Below are 18,065 nucleotides of genomic sequence, written 5' to 3'. Positions count from 1 at the left end.
CGCCCCGAAGAGAGCCAGGACCCAACCGTGTTGGCCGCCTGACCTGACTTCCGGCCTCCAGAACTAGGAGACCTAACTTTCTGCTGCTCATGCACCATCGGCCTGTGGTGCTCTTCGCAGCAGCCCCACAGCCTGAGAGAACAGGAGCCTGCCCGCTCAGCCGAAATGGGCCCCCACCTCTACGGGTGCTGAGGCCCGCCCCCCAGCAACTGCTCAGATGGCAGGTGTCACAGAGGCTCTACCCAGGCCCCAGAGGCGTGGGGCACAGCAGAGGGCAGAGGAATCCGGGGCACCTGCCAACTTGAACAGGCACCCAGGCTGAGGGCACTGCCCGGCCGGGGCGCGCAGGCGGTAATTGGCATAGGATGTGTCAGTCTCGGGGAACCCCGACCCACTCGCAGAAGCCCTAACCAGATTTTCATTTTTAAACTCAAATACTTTGAAGTTCAGCCTATTTTGGAGAAAAATAGTTCAGATTCCAATATGAAAACTGGTCAAAGGAACTAATTCACAGCGTTCTCACCCACGAAGACGTGGGATGTTCCAAACATTAGTCAGCTCCCGGGACGGGTTTCTGAAAACTAGACAGGGGGATGAATGCCAGCTCCGTGGTCCCAGCAGGGCAAGCTGAGGCTGCCCGATGCCCTCTTCTCTCCTCTGTAAACAAGGGGCAGTCCCCCTGACCCCCAGAGACCCTGGGAGAGGGAGGCCGTGAGTCCGCCGCGGTGCAGGCCGGCCCCTCTGCCACCAGCTCCCCACGCCTCACTGCCTCACCTCACTGATACTCACGTGTCACCTTCTCAGTAGGGCATCTGGACGCTCTGACTGAAGATTACGCCCCAGGTCCAGGCTGCTGTCGCCACCTCCCACCTCTGTCTCGACCCAGGGCGTTTGTCTCCTCCCCGCACGCTCCAGGCCTCCTTACTGACCCAACGTGTAGGTCAGTGCTTGTCCCCCTCACCAGAACACACACTCCAGGCCAGGGACTTCCTGGGGGCACCCCAAGCCCTAAGAGTCTGACCCATCACAGAGGCTCATCAAATACTGTGTTGTTTTACATCATAGACACCCCCAAAAACAAAAAGCAAAGCTACTGAGAGCCGTCTCCAGAAAGGCTACTGAGCACCAGGCACGGGGTACAAGACATGCGCTGATCGCATCCTTGAGTTTATGACCTGGAGGCAGTCATTCCACACCCCAGACTCTGCCCCCTACAGACTCTGAGCCACGTGCAGGTGTCCCGGCGGGGGAGGGGGTGTCATTGGAAGCTGCCGGAGGAGGTGCAGCCTCTGAACGTGCAGTTGGCCTGGCCCCTGAGCTGGAAATGTCCCCCTGGGACAACCGGGGCACACTTAGAAGGGAGACACAGTCCCCTGGGGCCTGGTGCTCACTGTGGGCCTCTCACAGCCAGGCCACGAAAGCCACACACCACACCCTCCACCCGGAGGAGAGAAGCACTCAGCTGGGGACACAAAGAAAAGTCTATGGCTCTCCTGCCTGGGAAGGCCTGTGGGCACGTGGATCACAACCTCTAGGACTTCCAAGGGCACGAGCTCCTGTGGCAAAGAGGACGGAACGCCCGCTAACCTCCCGCACAGAGGGGACTCCAGCCCCTCTCCCTCGCAGCACTGCACGTCATCTCCTCGCGCCCCCGCCCACCTGCAGGACAGGATGTGTGGCTCTCGCTGACGGACTTCACCAGCCGGAGGTCACCGCTCGGGACCGAAGGAGGCTCTGCCGAAGGCTGTGGCTCCTGCTCGGGGCCCGGCGCCTCCTGCGGCTTGCGGCGCTCCTGCCGCTGGCTGTGGTTGCGCAGGACGCGGTGGGCCGTCTCCATGACCACGTCGGTGTTCAGGCTCTCGGCTGCCACGGCCAGGAGCCCGTCATCGTCCTCGCCGGCATCCCAGGCGTCGCTGGTGTTGCTCTCAAACTCCGGGAAGGTGCTGATGCTCTTGGCCTTCACGGGTGTGGCGGGCGCCTTGGGCGCGCCCTTGAGCAAGCTGCAAAGCAAAGGCAGACTTCCGCTGTCCCCTCGGAGGCTGGAGCGGACTCACCCCACGACCGGTCAGAAAGGAGCCCATGGATGAAAGGTGCACATTCAAGCTTCCAGTGTCAACTGAGCTGAGGGTGAAGAGCAAGCACAACCCAAAGAGGCATCCGAGAGAGGACTCCTGGGGCACCCAGGGGGCTCAGTCGGTTAAATGTCTGCCTTCGGCTCAGGTTGTGATCCCGGGGTCCTGGGATCGAGCCCCACATCGGACTCCCTGCTCGGTGGGGAGTCTGCTTCTCCCTCGCCCCCCTCCCTACCCGCCCACTCTTGTGCCCTCGCTCTCTTTCTCAAATAAATAATCCTAAAAAAAAAACAGAAGAGGACTCCTAGGATTCGGGGGCAGGAAGGAGAGGCTCCCGAGGGGCAGTACCGCTGAGCAGTCTCTGCTCAGTGACAGAAGCCACTCAGGAGGAACCCCAGCGCCGCAGTCACGGCATTCACAGGGAGTCCCCAAACCTCACACGGGCCAGTGCCCGCAAACCTAAGGCAGCAGTGGGGGCGGCGAGGGCAGGAGCGGCTGTCCTTCGGCGTGCAGACGCGACACAGCACCACTAGGGCAAGAGCCCCCGCGGGGGGCCCAGTGACACCCGCCAGCACGGGCGGGGGGTCACACCAGCCCCCTGTGTGGCTCTGGTGGAGGAGCCAGACACAGGGGCAGAGCGTGAAGTGGAGGGCAAGGGAAGTGAGCTGACCACCGAGAACAGGCCCGGGGCCAGGCCCTCCCCGTCAGCTAAGGGGGTGCCAGCTTCGTGCTCTCCTCCACTTTGGGCTGGGCTTCCTCCTCTGCCCTTGTCCGGAGGACCAGTCGTGCGAGGCCCTGACGCGTGTCTGCTCGAGGGAAGACCACGCTGCTCCCCTCAGGACCCTGAGGAGGCCGGCGGATCACCAGGACGCCCAGGCGCGTGCGTGATGCAGCATGACCACAGGCCTCACTTACGTGCCGTGTAACAGTGGGTCGAAGGGGGGGTGCTGGGCGCCGTACACATGCTGGATGCTGTTTAAAAAGAAAGGAAAACCGATTAGCTTCTCTCCAGCTTCCTCAAGAGCCCACACTAACTCGGGAAAAGGACCAGTTCCCAGTAACCTACACGCCTGAGCAGCAACTCTCCCTCAGCTGCCACGGGTCCCGAGGGCCGGTCTGGAAGGGATGAATGGCGCCACACAGGTCCACACCACACACACAACGGGGCATTCAGCCTGCCGGGCAAATGGGCCTCAGCCCGGGGAGCCGCAGCCCTGACCGCATCGGCAGGGCCTCAGGCGCCGCTGCCGACGGGGCTGCTGGGAGCTGGGAGCCACTCAGCATCGCCCAGTTCCAGCAGCCTCTGCTCCCGGACCGTGTGCCAGCGGCAGGACTACGAACTAATGCTGAAATGCCCGTCTGGAAATTCCCATCTGCTGCCATTTCGTCAAAGACAGAATGCAGAATCACGAAAAGAAGATAAATGTGTTTTTTAAAGACTTAATGATTTTATTATAAAAGTTTTCTGGGGGCGCCCGGGGGGCTCAGTCGGTTAAGCGTCTGCCTTCAGGTCAGGTCATGATCCCAGGGTCCTGGGATCGAGCCCCACATTGAGCTCCCTGCTCCGCAGGAAGCCTGCTTCTCCCTCTCCCACTGCTGCTCCCCCACTCGTGTGCGCGCTCTCTCTCTCTCTCTCTCCCTCTCTAATAAGTAAAATCTTTTTAAAAAAGATAAAAATTAAAATTAAAAATAAAGTCTTCTGTTCATCAGAGTAAACTTGGAAAACAGATGGAAACAAAACAGCCCCCGTGGCAGACACCAGGGCGGTCCACTGAGTGGCCGCACCTGCACCCCTTCCTCGGCGTGGGCGTCCAGCCAGGGGAGGCCCTGTGACCCAGCGCAGCTCAGTCACCAGCAGTGTGGGCCCTTCCTCATCTGCCTGGAACACACATGTGAGGCCTAGAGGTTCCCCAGCCTCATGCCACCATGAGAAATGAGCAGGAGATATCAACCACCCGAGAACGCGGGCACGGCAGGAAGATGAGAAAGAGCACGGGTCTCGGGGGCACTGCAGCCCTGCCAACACCTTCATCTTAGCCCAGCACCAGAACTATAAGACAGCAAGTGTGTATTATAAGCCAGTAGGGTTATGCTGATTTGTTACAGCAGCAGGAGAAAACCAAAAGAGAACAGAATGGTGACAGACAGGTGACAAAGCCATCCTCTTGGCTTATGGAAGCTTAAAGGTCTCTCTGGTTAAGTCAACCTCACTTCTATGCGTTACACGGGGCTCTCCTTTGAGGACTCTACTTAAAAAGGCCCACCCCCAACTGTCTTAGTCCATCCCGGCTGCTATAACAAAAATACCACGCATGTGGCAGCTTATAAACAAAGACATTTATTCCCCACAGTTCTGGAGGCTGGACGTCCAAGATCAAGGTGCTGGCAGATTTGGTATCTGGTGAGGGCCTCAGCTGGTGCCTTCTGCTGCGTCCCCACCCAGCGGAAGAGGCAGGGAAGCTCTCTGGGGTCTCTTTTATAAAGGCTCTAATTCCACCCTGGGGGAAGTCCGGCCTCAGGACCTCCTCAACCCCTCCTCACCCCCACCTCCTAACACCCTCAGTCTGGTGGTTAGGGCTTCCTGTGAGTTTTGGGAGCGCACGAACATTCAGCCCAGCCGACTTACTGAGATGGCATAAATCTCCAACTGTGTCCTAGTTCCACACTTGTGTGGTTTTATTTTTTACCCTTGAGTATTGAGTCACCTAGAATTTATTTTATTTTGCTACAGACTGTAGAAAACTTTTTTTTTTTCTTTTGACAGAGAGAGAGAGAGCGATAGCAGGAACACAAGCAGTGGGAGTGGGAGTGGGAGAAGGAGGCTCCCCGCCGAGCAGGGAGCCCGATGTGGGGCTCGATCCCAGGACCCTGGGACCATGACCTGAGCCGAAGGCAGACGCTTAAGGATTGAGCCACCCAGGCGCCTGCAGAAAACTTTTTAAAAAAATAATCCACTGCTCCAATGACATTAGTTAAAAACCTATCCTATTCCCTACTGGTTTGCGGACACTGTCTTCAATACGCAGGAGATTACTCTATGCTGGGGCATTTTTTCAGTTTTCCATTCATTCCTCCATGTCTGTGCCTGTGACACAACATTTTAATTACAGAAAATGTTCCCTTTTATATCCTAAAATGTTTCAGCAAAATTTAACGGACATTCGATAGCCCCCACGTTGCGACGGGGTTATGAGGAGTACGAGGCAGGCAAAGACAAGCACACTGGACTCCAAACTCGCACGAACCTTTAAGTTTACCTACAAAAATAAAAAAAAATGAATTGGCGTTTATAATGTTCTTGGACAACAAAAACATGGTAAACTGGAATATTATTCAGTGAAATAGTCATCAGCTAAAAAATAAAGTGCTAGCTCACACTGTAACACGGACGAACCTTGAAACCATCACGCTACGCGTGGGAAGCCAGTCATGAAAAAACACCTATTCTGGGGCGCCGGGGTGGCTCAGCCGTTGGGCGTCTGCCTTCGGATCAGGTCCTGGTCCCGGGGTCCTGGGATCGAGCCCCGCGTCGGGCTCCCTGCTCGGCGGGAGGCCTGCTTCTCCCTTTCCCACTCCCCCTGCTTGTTCCTGCTCTCACTAACACTCCCTCTCTGTCAAATAAATAAAAATCTTTAAAAAAAAAACACCTATTCTATGATCTCACTGACATGAAATGTCTAGAAGGGAGACAGAAGGGAGACTAGTGGTTGCCTGGGTGGAGGATGGGAGACTGGGGTGACAGCAGACTACAGGGCTTCTTCCTGAGGGGACAAACATATTCTAACGTTGACTGTGGCGACGGATACACCGCAGTACCACTGACTTTCACCCCTTAAATGAGGGAATGGTGTTGTACGTGAATTTTAATGGGTGAACTATTATTATATGTGAGTCTCAATGAAGATGTAAGTTTTTAAAGGCAGCACAGTTTCCACCTGGTTCTCTTGGGTTCTCTCTTGGAACCCAGCCACCAAGCTCTGAAGAAGCCCACATGTAAGCACTAGAACCAACAGCTTCAAGGGGGTGTCCCAGCTGATGACGGCCGGCATCAACCTCGACAGGCGTGAGTCACCAGCCTTCTTCTGATTTCCCTCCCAGCCTCTGAACCTTCCCAGTGACACCATGGAAAAGAGACCAGTCTGACCCACAGAATCCAGGAGGGTTTGGGGGTTTGTTGTCGTTGTTGGAAAGAAAGAGTATCAGCCCACGGAGGTCATGCACAACCCCTCTGTCGTGGTCCCTTTCCAGAAATCTCTTGGAGGCTTCCCCGACCTTGGTAGAAGGTTTCCTGTTTTAAGAACCAAAGGGCCTGGGTAATTGCTCTAGGCTTTAGCTTCCTCGTCTCGGAAATGGGAATAAGAACGTGTAAGAAATGAGAGAGCCATAAATGGCAGCAGCTTGACTACCGCCAAGTGACCTACAGACAGCATTCACCGGCACTATGCACCTACCTTGCTGGATTGCACCCTTCCCTTATGTCTCAGTACACGAATATGGCTCAAAACCAGCAGGCAGTGGGCCTCTGCCCTCTATGTGCAAGGCATTTCCATGGGTCTTGCAGTGTTACCACACGCTGCAGGCCCCTTGCCTCCCAGGAAAGCGCCAGTGCATTAATTCTTCATGGGCACACCACTTGTGTTTATTGAGCAGAAAATGTTCCAGCAAAGTTCAAGCTCAGACTAAAAGGCATCTCCTTTTATCTTATTAAAATTGCATTTTTATCTGGTCTTGCATAGCCAAAAAGAAAAACAGGCTTCAGCTAAAGCCATTTTAAAAGAATAAGTAGCGCATCATGAAATCATTCTTTAAAAAATATGTTCACCAATAAACTTTTTAATGAATTGTACTGCTTAAAAACACCACAGTAACTCATTGCTTTAAAGAGGACCCCAGTGATTCCTCACAAAAAGCAGATACACACGACATAATGCCACTTCTAGGCACACGCCATGAAAACCCCTTGTGTAAGGACGCAGAAGGCAGGTTCAGCGATGTCGCTAACGCTAAAAAGAAAAAAAAATTTAAGAAAAACTTTTATCCATCATCAACTGAAGAATGAATTCACATTATCCCTTTGTCCATTATCAATTGAGTAACGAATAAACTGGAACATACACCTATAATGGAATACTAACCACAATAAAAACGAAGGAACTACAAGAACCAAGATCGGTGAACTTACAAGCCTACCACTGAAGAGTAACTTGAATATGCACAGTATGATGTCATCTATAAAAAGTTTTTAAAACGAGAAAATGAAACTATCTACCGTGTCGGATACATACATGGTGGTCAAAACTCCCAGCTCATGATGGTGATGAAAACAAACGGAGAATAGGATGGGAGCGGAGGGCTGGGGGTGGAGGGGACTCTGGGGCCGGGAAGAGGATGCAACGGCTTCAACTCCGAAGAGCCAAAGTGCGCAAACAGTCCCGAGGCCCATCGGTGGGTGACCAGGCACACGCCGGAATATACCGTCAGCTTCCAACAAGGAATGAAGGGCTGACAGCCGCTCCCACGTGGATGAAGCCTGGAAACATCAGGCGCAGCGAAAGGAACCAGTCACGAAGACCACATTCATATGATCCCACACGCATGAATAAGCACATGTCCAGAATAAGCAAGTCTACAGAAACAGAAAGCAGATGAGTGGCAGCCAGGGGCTGGGGAGGAGGGATTGGGGAGTCACAGCTGGTGAGGCAAATGCTCTAAAATTGACTATGGTGATGATCGTCCAACTCCACAGACTAAAAACACTGAACTGTACACTTTGAGTGAGTGAAATAGAGGACAGGTAAATGACGTCTCCACAAAGATGCTGAAAGGAAGGGAGGAAAGGGGGAGGGAGGGAGGGAGGGAGGCGGAAGAAGCAGGAGGGTCTCCTCCCTGACCGGGTGTCCGGGAAAGTGGCTGTGCTGCGGGGTCGAAGGCTGGAGCAAGGCAGCCCTTCTGCACCAGCCACCCGGCTGACCTTTAAACAGGTCCGAGTCTACCTCTGCAGCCCCGAATGACAGAAGTCCCTAATGCCACCAGCCCAGAACAAAACATTTTAGTAGCTTCAAGTGAAGATGACAGACATGATATCACCCCTGAACTAAGACCACGAAACTTCAGAAGGATTCATTGGTTATCAGCAGGCCAACAGTGGGGACCACAGCTACATTTTCTGGGCGGGCGGGTCTCCATCCTGTATATAGTATACGTAGTGTATAGCGTTAGCGACCACACAACTGGGTGGCCGGGAAGGACTCTCAGATGGAAGAACAAATGCACGAGAACTCACGATGAGTCATGGACCCAACCCTGTGGCCCCACAGAGGTTCCCATCCAGCTGAGAGGGAGGCGCCCAGACCAAGGACCGCACCCCACAGGGCAGCCCAGGGACAGGCAGGTGGAGAGATGCCCCCCAGGATGGCGCCCGGAAGAGGACCCCCCGACAATAGCCCCTGAGTTCTCAACAGAGCACACCCCTCCTGCATGAGGCACAGGGAGTCACCCCTGCAACGCCCCCACCAGGAAGGGGAAGGCAGGCGACAGAGACAGTAAAGCTGAGATTCACCACAAGCAGGAGGTGGGAGCGAGGGGCGCCCCCAGGCAGAGGGGGTCACAGGTGAGGACAGGCTGGAGACACGGGTCAGCTGGGGGAGGCCCACAGAAGAGAGACGGGGACCCCTGAACAATCACCGCTGGCTCCTCAGGACTCTGCTCCACCACCTTTACAACTCGGGCAGGGAAAGTATAATAAAAACCAGAATCTAAGGCTGTCTGAGTGCCCACTTGTGGATGGCCAAGTGCTCAAGCCTGGTCCCCCTTGGAGAGCACCCTTCATTCGGCAGACACTGGCTGAGCACCTGCTGCAGGCAGCGGCACCGGAGCTGGAGAGACGCCAGGGAGCCAGGGACACAGGGACAACCCCTGCCCGCCCCCGGCTCCCACGATGGCAGGCGATCATCTGAACACAGGTGAGCAGAGCAGCGGGAGAAGCAAGAGGGCGATTCTCTCCCGCGTGTCCTGGCAAACATGTCTCTGGTCTAACTAGGACGCCCCACCACCAAGGCCCTGGCTCGGCAACAAAACTGACGAGCCAGGGACCAGGATGGCTCTCTGTTCCTCAGTGAAAGGCTGGAGTAGCAGGGCTGCTTTCAGCCCTGAGACAGTGAAGCGTGAGAGGAAGGGAAAGTACGGAAAAGAAGTGTCCTAAGCACCTAAAAGGAAACCAAGAACCTATGCCGGCATTTAGGATGAAGTGCTCGCCCGCAGCTCGGGCGCGGGGCATCAGTGGGCAGGTCGGGAGCCCCCGCCGCGGCCACCACCTCCCCAGCCACCAGCCTCCCCGGCCGGGCTCACAAACCATGCTGCGCCCCCTCTGCGCTCAACATGCTTTTCTGAAATATGAACTCAATTAGCGACTGATTTACCATTAGGCTTGCTCTAACACACAGCGATGTTCCCCAGGTTTATAAAATATTCAGAAGAAGTAAGTTTTCCAAGGAAATTAACTTTAGAGGGCTTCAGAGGAAAATGCGTGAAACACCGTTATCACCACAGCAAACAATTCCATCGTCCCTCCACCCACAGCAGAGTCTGGAGCTCTCGGCCCCCGCGGAGCCAGCTGCAGGCACACGTGGCCCCACGGACCCAGACCGGAGCACCTCTCGAGCTGTCCCAGCAATGACACCCGCGCCACCCCACCCGGCATTGCCGCTCAGCCTGTCCCACACGCTCTTGGCCGTCCAGTGCCCCCACGGGGCCAGAGCTCCCCGTGAAAGGGACAGGATTTGTCTCCTGTCATGCTCCTTGGGGCCCCCAGAACCCAGCAGAGACTCGGGCAGCTGTTGAGTCGATCAGCAGGTTGCTCCATGGACAGTCTCTTGAAATAGATCTTGGAAATGAGCATGTTTACAATAAAGTGCTCCTCCACATGAGAAGAGGAACGTGTGAACTCACAGATACAGGGGACAGGCTGGTGGCTGCCTGATGTGGGGGGAGTCAGGCAAAAGGGTGAAGGTGGGCAGGAGGCACAAACTTAAATAAGTCCTGGGGAAGTGATGTGGGCAGCACGGTGACTACCGTTAGTAACACGGTGTCGCAGACTTGACCGCAGCTGACAGAGAAGACCTCACAAGTTCTTACCAGAAGAAAAGCAATCTGAACCTTGTGTGGTGGTGGAGGTTAAGGACAGGCTGTGGTAATCATCTCACAAGATATACACGTATCAAATCATTACACTGTCGCCCAAAACTCCTACAATGTTCTACGTCCACGAGACCTCAACCCAGACAAAAGTGATGGGTGTGTATTATGGAAAACAGAAGATACGATGAGTAGGAAGAAAGGAGGCTTTGGAATCAGCAGGGAAAGTGTATAGCGTGGAGGCCAGCCACTCCCAAATCCCACCTTCCCTCAATCCTCCTGCCCTCGTCTGGCCTCCAGACGCACCTCGTCCAGCCCTCCCGACCTTGCTCTCCATCCCCCCATGCCACCGCACCCCCTTTCCTGCCGGCCTGTCCAGGGGCTCCTCAGACTGTTCTGCACATTCCTGACCTCCACACCCCACAGCCGAGGCCCCAGCCCTGCCTTCTTCCCACTTTACGGGAAACCACGCGCTTTCCTGATGCTACTGACCGTCTCTAGGTAAAGGGTTCTCAAACCGCTGCCTCTGGGGCACCACTGGCAACTCAGCCACACGCTCCCCACCTCACATTAACGGGTCCACTACGGAAGTCAGCTCTGCCCCAGTTGCCACACCTTGTGCCCACTTCTCACAGTGTCCAGCCCCGGGACAACCCCCACGGATCAGGCAGAAGACTAACGAGCGCATCCTGCCTCCTGCACCCCCTCACGCCCCTCTGCCACCAGCAGCTCCTGGCCCTCCTGGGCCGCCAACGTCTGTGGCGTCAAAACCCACCTGCTATCCCCACCACCCTGGATCGGGGCTCGGTCTCTCTTCCTGCCCAGGTCACCAACTCCCTCCATGACCTAATCTCCATGAATGGCAATCCAGGAGCCCAAGGGCCCCCCTCCCCTCCTCCCTGAAGCAGGCCACCCACATTCAGCCAATCTCCACGTCCTCCTAAACCCTGAACCACTTCCCACAGCTCCACCCTCCCCTCTGTCACTGTCCCACGCGGCTGCCTCTGGTTCTGGTCTCGGCTCTGCCAGTCGGGGGACAGCTTCACTCCCCAGCTCAAAGTCTGCAAGGTCTTCCTGTCGCCCTTGGGGAACAACTGGAACCTTCCCTGTTCCTCTCCCGCCCCTCCCCACACCAACACCCCCGCTTGGGGCCAGCGCTGGCCTCCAGCCCACCCCGTCTGAACGCCCAGCCCCCTCGGTCAGGTCCCTGCTAGCCACGCTCTTCTCTCCTGTTCACCTTTTCCTCGGCTGGGCCTTCATGCAGCCACTCGGCTGCCACACAGACCAGCCCCGGGCCCTGTCTACAGAACACCCCCACAACCAAGTACGGACCTATAGGAACGGACGGTCCTTCAAGGTCCAGTTTGAGGTCACCCCCACCCTCCTCCACCAGCATCTCCCGTCCCTCGCCCACGCTGCCCCAGGAACTGGGAGCGCCCCCCAGACTGCCCTGCAGGGGCCCAGGCCAGCAAACTTTAGGGCCTGTTGTGCACACAGAAGGCATCCAATAAATGCTTGAGACATTTAATGCTTCTTCATTATACAAATATTTGAATGATTGAGCCTTTTACACGTGAAGGAGTTAAGTTCCACAGGACAGAGCACACTCTCTCAGAACCCAACAGGAGAGCGCCCTCTGATCAGCTCCTGCATTTCCCTGGCCTGACCCATCCCAACTGAGCCACTGAAAATCAGGCCGGTCTCTGAATCCACATTTGGTCTGGAAATAAAATGCCACACAGCTCTAGTGAGTGGTTTTGGAACAGAAAACTAATCCAAGAAAGAGCACAATCCTAAAGAGAAAACAAAACGGGGCCCAGAGCCACGCCACGGCGGCCCGACCCGAGGCACTACCAGCTCGCCCAGCAGACGGCCCGGCAGACGGCTACCGTCGGCGGAGACAGGCCTATGTGCTCCTTCCCCACCCCATCAAACTGCCCAGCGCCCCCGACAGGAGGAGGAAAATGCTTTTCTCCTCCCAGAGCCGGCCTGAATTCTGAAAGCAGCGTGGCCAGAGGCCCCCTTTAGATCCCCACGCCGACAGCCCAACACATCGTCCCACCAACTGGCTGGCCTCACCCCCTGCAAACAAGTTCACTGGAAAAACTAGAGAACCCCGTGTATCAACACCCTCAAACGGACTGCCCCCTGCCTCCAATGTTCACAGTGGCGCGAGGGACCCGTCCCCTTTCCAAGACCCTGCCCTTTGCCCTGCTCTCCACGCACATCATGCCCAGGGCCCCGTGACATTCCCAGTCACCCTGCGGAGGGCTTTCCGTGAAGGATCAGGAGCTCATCCAGAAGACAGGAATTAAGCGCTGTTTGTCTCCCCCGGGCATAAGCCTTAGAGCCAGCAAGCCTTATTCTTTTAGTTTAGTACAAAGGTTCACTGAAAGAAGGGTCATTTCAAAACTGGAGCAAGGTATACGCGGGAACAGGTGGAGAGCTGCTCCATGGCACATTTGAGAAGCGTATCGAGGGGTGCTGGCCACGAGCAGCATGGCCAAGCTCAAGTGCAGAGGCTCTGTGAGAAGGAAGACAGCAGGCGACAGACATGCCAGCCGGGGCAGTGGGCACACACCAGCGCCGGCGAACTGCAGACCCCCAGAGGATGGATGCCAGGACGGGCAAGAACACCCAGGAGGGTCCCCAGGGAACAGAGCTAATGCCGTCGGGGACCCAGAAGTGTACAGCTCTGTCCTGAACTAGCATGCCTGGGCTCAGAGGCGGCTCACTCGCTTAGGAGCCACGGGCCTGGGACAGACGCAAGCTCGGCAGCACCGTCTGGGCAGACGGGAGCACACTCGGGCAGGGCTGCCACAGGGCCTGGTGCGCGGGCTCCCCGGCCGGCTGTGCGAGCCCCGGCAACAGCATCTGCAGCCCTTAATTCACGTGACTGCAGGCGGTCCACACTGTTCTAACCACTGACGACCACGGGCACCTACCTCTGTGACCCTCAGCACTCAGGCTGGAATTGCCATTTTAACCCCCAGAAAAGAGGAAACAGCATTTCAGAATGGGGGAACACAAAGACTAGGGATACTCAAAATGAAAGTCCCCCAAGCCCAGGGCCCCACAGACGGGAAGAACCCAGGCTGCCCCATTCCCTCTGGGCCTCCCAACCCCTCCGCCTCTGGCCTGTGGAGGGAATATCAGGGTGAAATTAGAAGAAGCTGTTCCTCTCCTCCTGAAGAACCCCCACGCTGTGCAAATCCGAGCGCACGGGAACCGCGTTCCTGACCCCCAGGCCAGAGGAGCCGGGCGAGGGCCGAGCCCAGGGGCCAGCAGTGGGAGCCAGCTCTGCCACCCACCCACAGCCCAGGCTTCCGGGTCTGCAAACCCCCGGCCGCAGGGAGGGCCGACGGCGCGGCGCGCGCCAGGACCCCGGCAGGAGAGAAGCAGTCTCGAGCGTGCAGTGTCACAACAAGGCCCACAGTGCCTCGTCCGGGGTGTGGCACAAAACCCTGCCCCAGGACGTCTGTCCGCAGCCTTGCTCGGCATTGTCTGCGCTCCCAGGGCCCGGCACAGGGCCATCCCGACACCCGGCTGTCTGCAGGACCCCCCTGGCGGACCCATGCTGCACCCCGAAGGGCCTGCAGGGCCAGACTCCAAACTGCACATGTCTGAGCACCAGGAAGCTGAGGAGCGGTTAGAGACGGAGCTGCTGGAGAGGCCGGGGCGGGGCGGGTGTCCCATACTGGCCCCGGTCACTGCGCCACCGTCCTCCTCCGTGCTGCACGCAGGCAGGGCTAGCCCAGGGCAGTCCGGGGAACAGAGAAACAGACGTAGGCTCCCAGGGCACTTTGACTCGTTCCCACCCATGACCTCCGACCATGTCTTCACAGCCCTCGGGGAATGGAATACTTGCCCCTGCTCTCAGTTTAAAAAAAAAAAAAAAAGGTTAATCAAAATCATCAGGGATTTATTTATTTTAATCATTTCTGTCCTCACTTAAGATTAACCCATAAGAGTCTAGACTTGCTACATTAGACAAATGTGTAAAAGAGAAAAAACATGATTCACATCAAGTTCATCTTTCAAAATGTTTCCAGACCAGCTAAAAAGGCATTTAGTAACATCAAACAGGACCACCAAGAAACAAACAAGCAAGAGGAACTGTGTGCATAGCAAACCACCCCCACCCCCACCCCCGGTGCTTCCAAGGCGCTGGCACAGTAAGACCAACTCCACTTACAGACGGAGCCCAGAGAGACCCGCTCGCACAGGACACAAAGACCCACCCGAGAGACTCCCGGGCTCCTCGCAACACGGGAAGAGAGGAATAAGCAGGCACTCCGTCCAAACAGCCACTTCAAAAATACAAGCAAGGAAACAAACAGGTTTCTGAAAACACAAGAGCAAGCTGGTCAGGGCAGCAGATCCGAGCTTCCGGAAAAAGAGGCAGGGCCTCCACCTGGTTCCTGGACCCAAGGAGACATGAGGAAGAGCCCTCCCAGTGCTGTTCCAGTCCTTCAGGACTAAATGCACTTCGCAGAGGTGGGCGGTGAGGGGCCAGCCCACCCGGGAAGACGGAAGCAGGTGCCCTGTCCACATTCAAGGGCAAGACTCTGCAGGGTCAGGTGCGGAGGGCTACCCACAACCCTTCCCATCCAACATCCCTCCCGCACATTCCTCCAACCTTCCTCCTCCCACCTCAGGGTTTTTCTGTGGCTGCTCTAACGGTCCTCCACACACAGCCTGAAACACACTTATTATCTTAAAGTCTGGAGGTCAGAGTCCAAGGCAGTTCTCACGGGACTAAAGTGTAGCTGTTGGCCACTGCACTCATTTCTGGACGCTCTGGGGAGAGTCCACGTCCTGCTCATGCAGGCTGTTGGCAGAATCCAGTTTCCTGCGGTTGTAGGACCGAGGTTCCCGCCGGCTGCAAGCAGAAGGCCACTCCAAATGCTGGAGGCCACCGCACCCCCCGGCTCATGGCCCCTGCCTCCACTTTCAGAGCCAGCGACAAGACAAGCGTCCATCTGCTGTTGATTCTGACCACTTTTAAGCGCTCACTCCATTCTACTGGACCCACCAGGCCACCCAGGAAAAGGTACCACCTCAGGGTCAGCAGATCTGCACCTTCCACTCTTTGGCCATGTGGTCTGGTTCCAGGTTCCAGGGATAAGGATGCAGACATCTTTGGGGTTCATCATTCTGCAACCACGCCCCATCCCTCCGGCCAGAACCCTGGTGATCGCCACCCTTCAGTGCTTCGTGGCGGCCCTTTTCTATGGCCTTCTGAGCCCTGCCAGCCTCCCACCCCTCTTCTCACAAGGCTCCCCTCCTGCCGTCCTCCTCCCCAGCCCCAGGGTCCCCGCAGCACCCTTCCCCTGCCAGGAGTGCTCTGACGCCCACCCCGCATCTCCGCATCTGTGCATCTCTGTGGGCTGGCTCCCTCTCCACCTACAGGTCTCAGGTCAGGCATGACCTCTTCTGGAAGGGCGTGGCCTTCCATTGACGCAGGGTCCTGTGCTTCTGCCAACGCCCCCGATGATGACCTTCGAAGAACATACCAATGTGCTTACCGTCTCCCTCACCCCAGCAGCCTCTGAGAGCCACATCTCTTGGCTCAGCATTCAGCACAGGACCTGGCACACAGAATGCGTTCTGAACGAATGAACTGCCCCCCCAACAAGTCCTCCCCTCAGCGGATGAGTGATCGCGGCCTGTTACAATGACGGTGGAGCTGATGTCTCACCGGCTCGGAGACTCCTCGGGCTGTGACCGCTGGAAGCTGAAAGCTGTCGGAGCCACAACACCGTGAGCTGTCTTCTCCTCCAGCTCCACCCCAAGCTCCCACAGCCTTGCCGATTCAATCTGGGCCCTTCCTGCCTCCATCCCGCTCACAAAGGTCGCCCTCCACAGGCCCTACCGCCCGCATGGCCTCCTGTGCACAGCGCTTGCGGCCCCGGCGGACCCACGCCGGAGGGCCGCCTGCGCTCGCACCGCGGTGGGCGGTGACTTCGTCCTGCCACTGACAGCTAAGTGTGGCAAGAGTGCCACCCACAACTGCAGAGGGCAGCCGCCCCTCGGAGCCAAGTGGGTCGCTGGCCCAAGAGAGAACCAGCCCCAGAGAGTCACAGACTGAACGCGTCCTGATCCCCACCACCCGCCCTCTGATTCTTGCAGCACCACCATCCTCTCTCACCCGGACGTTCACCACAGCCTCCGAACTGGTCTCCCTGCATCCGTCCTTCCCTCCCAGCCCCTAACCTGCCATCCACCCAGAGGCCAAAGGGATCCTGCCACACCTCTGCCAAGACCCTCCAAAGCGCTCCCCCGTCAGAATAAGAGACAGGAAGCCCACGTCTTTCCACTGTGACCACGAGGCCCGCCCCCACCAGCTTCTGGACCTCGTGCCCCAGGACTCTCCCCCTCCTCCCTTGGCTCCAGTCACCAGGCCCCCCGCTCTTCTCGAGCACACCGCTGTCGCTCCCAACCGGGGGCTTTCCACTGGCCCTCTGCCCAGACCACTGTCCTCCCAGCCACCCAGGGGGCCTGTTCGTTCACCTCCTGTGAGTCCTGCTCAAATGTTACCTCCTCTGTGAGACCTTCTCTGGCCACCTTATCACCGGGAAACCCTCCGCACTCCACACGCCTCCCAATCCCAATTCTCTGCTTGAGGTTTCAATAACAGGACAACAGTTCCCACCTTCTCAGGGGTAGCTCTCTTCTTAACTTAGTCATGGTCTCTATTCTCTGCCCCTCCAGCTCTGCTGTAAGCTCTGAGACAGCACTGGTCCTGATCTGTTTTGTTCACTGGTGTATCTCTAGCCCCTGGAACTGTTATTGGCACCAAGAGTTGGTTAAACAAATATCTACTGAATGAATGAATTTTCAAACTCTCAAAGCTCCTCCAAGAGGCCCTCTCTCGTGCTCATCAAAGAGAATCGGACCAGACCGAACAAATATGTGCCTGCAGATCTCAGCCACTTAGGTCTCATCCAGCTTCAGCAGGTTACACTGGCAGAAACTGATGGCCCCAGGGGTGACATGACCTGGTGAAAGTCACACAGAGATTAATAGAAAAAAAAAGGCTGAAACCCAGACCACAGAACCAAGTCAGAGGTGCTTCCACCATATCACACATCCTGCTTCATCCAGAAGTTTCTAAGAAAGCCCCAGCCAAATAGACAACCTAAGGACCAGCGTGAATAGAGGAGGGGGGGCTACTGGCAAGACCACCTCTCATGCAGTGTGAGACCCTGGCCAAATCACCTACTAGAGATACACCAGTGACACAGTTTTTCTGGTAAGACTCCATCATTTAAAAGATGATGGCAGGGCGCCTGGGTGGCTCAGTCGGTTAAGCGACTGCCTTCGGCTCAGGTCATGATCCTGGAGTCCTGGGATCGAGTCCCGCATAGGGCTCCCTGCTCGGCGGGGAGTCTGCTTCTCCCTCTGACCCTCCCCCTTCTCATGCTCTTTCTCTCTTAAATAAATAAAATCATGGGGCACCTGGGTGGCTCAGTTGGTTAAGCGACTGCCTTCTGCTTGGGTCACGATCCTGGAGTCCCGGGATCGAGTCCCACATCGGGCTCCCTGCTCGGCGGGGAGTCTGCTTCTCCCTCCGACCCTCCTCCCTCTCATGCTCTCTGTCTCTCATTCTCTCTGTCTCAAATAAATAAATAAAATCTTTAAAAAAAAGAAAAAGAAATCTTGACATCTGGGGCGCCTGGGTGGCTCAGTCGGTTGGGCGACTGCCTTCGGCTCGGGTCACGATCCTGGAGTCCCGGGATCGGGTCCCGCATCGGGCTCCCTGCTCGGCGGGGAGTCTGCTTCTCCCTCTGACCCTCTCCGCTCTCATGTGCTCTCTCATTCTCTCTCTCAAATAAATAAATAAAATCTTAAAAAAAA

At 56.4% G+C, this 18,065-nt stretch overlaps 1 protein-coding gene across 1 annotated transcript in view; it reads right to left on the bottom strand.

Annotated features, from left to right (window-relative positions):
* Positions 1 to 64: 64 nt before the first annotated feature.
* Positions 65 to 18,065, bottom strand: part of LOC118006859 (TBC1 domain family member 22A-like) — a 19,456-nt gene continuing 1,455 nt past the window's right edge. The window contains exons 3-5 of the mRNA XM_034999650.1: positions 5,232 to 5,329; positions 2,988 to 3,044; positions 65 to 2,000 (exon numbers count right to left, since the gene is read on the bottom strand). Of these exons, the coding sequence (XP_034855541.1) occupies positions 1,583 to 2,000; positions 2,988 to 3,044; positions 5,232 to 5,329 (573 nt within the window). The 3' untranslated portion in view covers positions 65 to 1,582. The remainder of the gene's footprint in view (positions 2,001 to 2,987; positions 3,045 to 5,231; positions 5,330 to 18,065) is intronic.

This window comes from Mirounga leonina, unplaced genomic scaffold, assembly GCF_011800145.1.
Source record: "Mirounga leonina isolate KUSES-001 unplaced genomic scaffold, KU_Mleo_1.0 Mir_99772, whole genome shotgun sequence".
In the NCBI taxonomy this organism is placed as follows: Eukaryota; Metazoa; Chordata; class Mammalia; order Carnivora; family Phocidae; genus Mirounga; species Mirounga leonina.
This window is presented reverse-complemented; position numbering and strand designations above follow the sequence as displayed.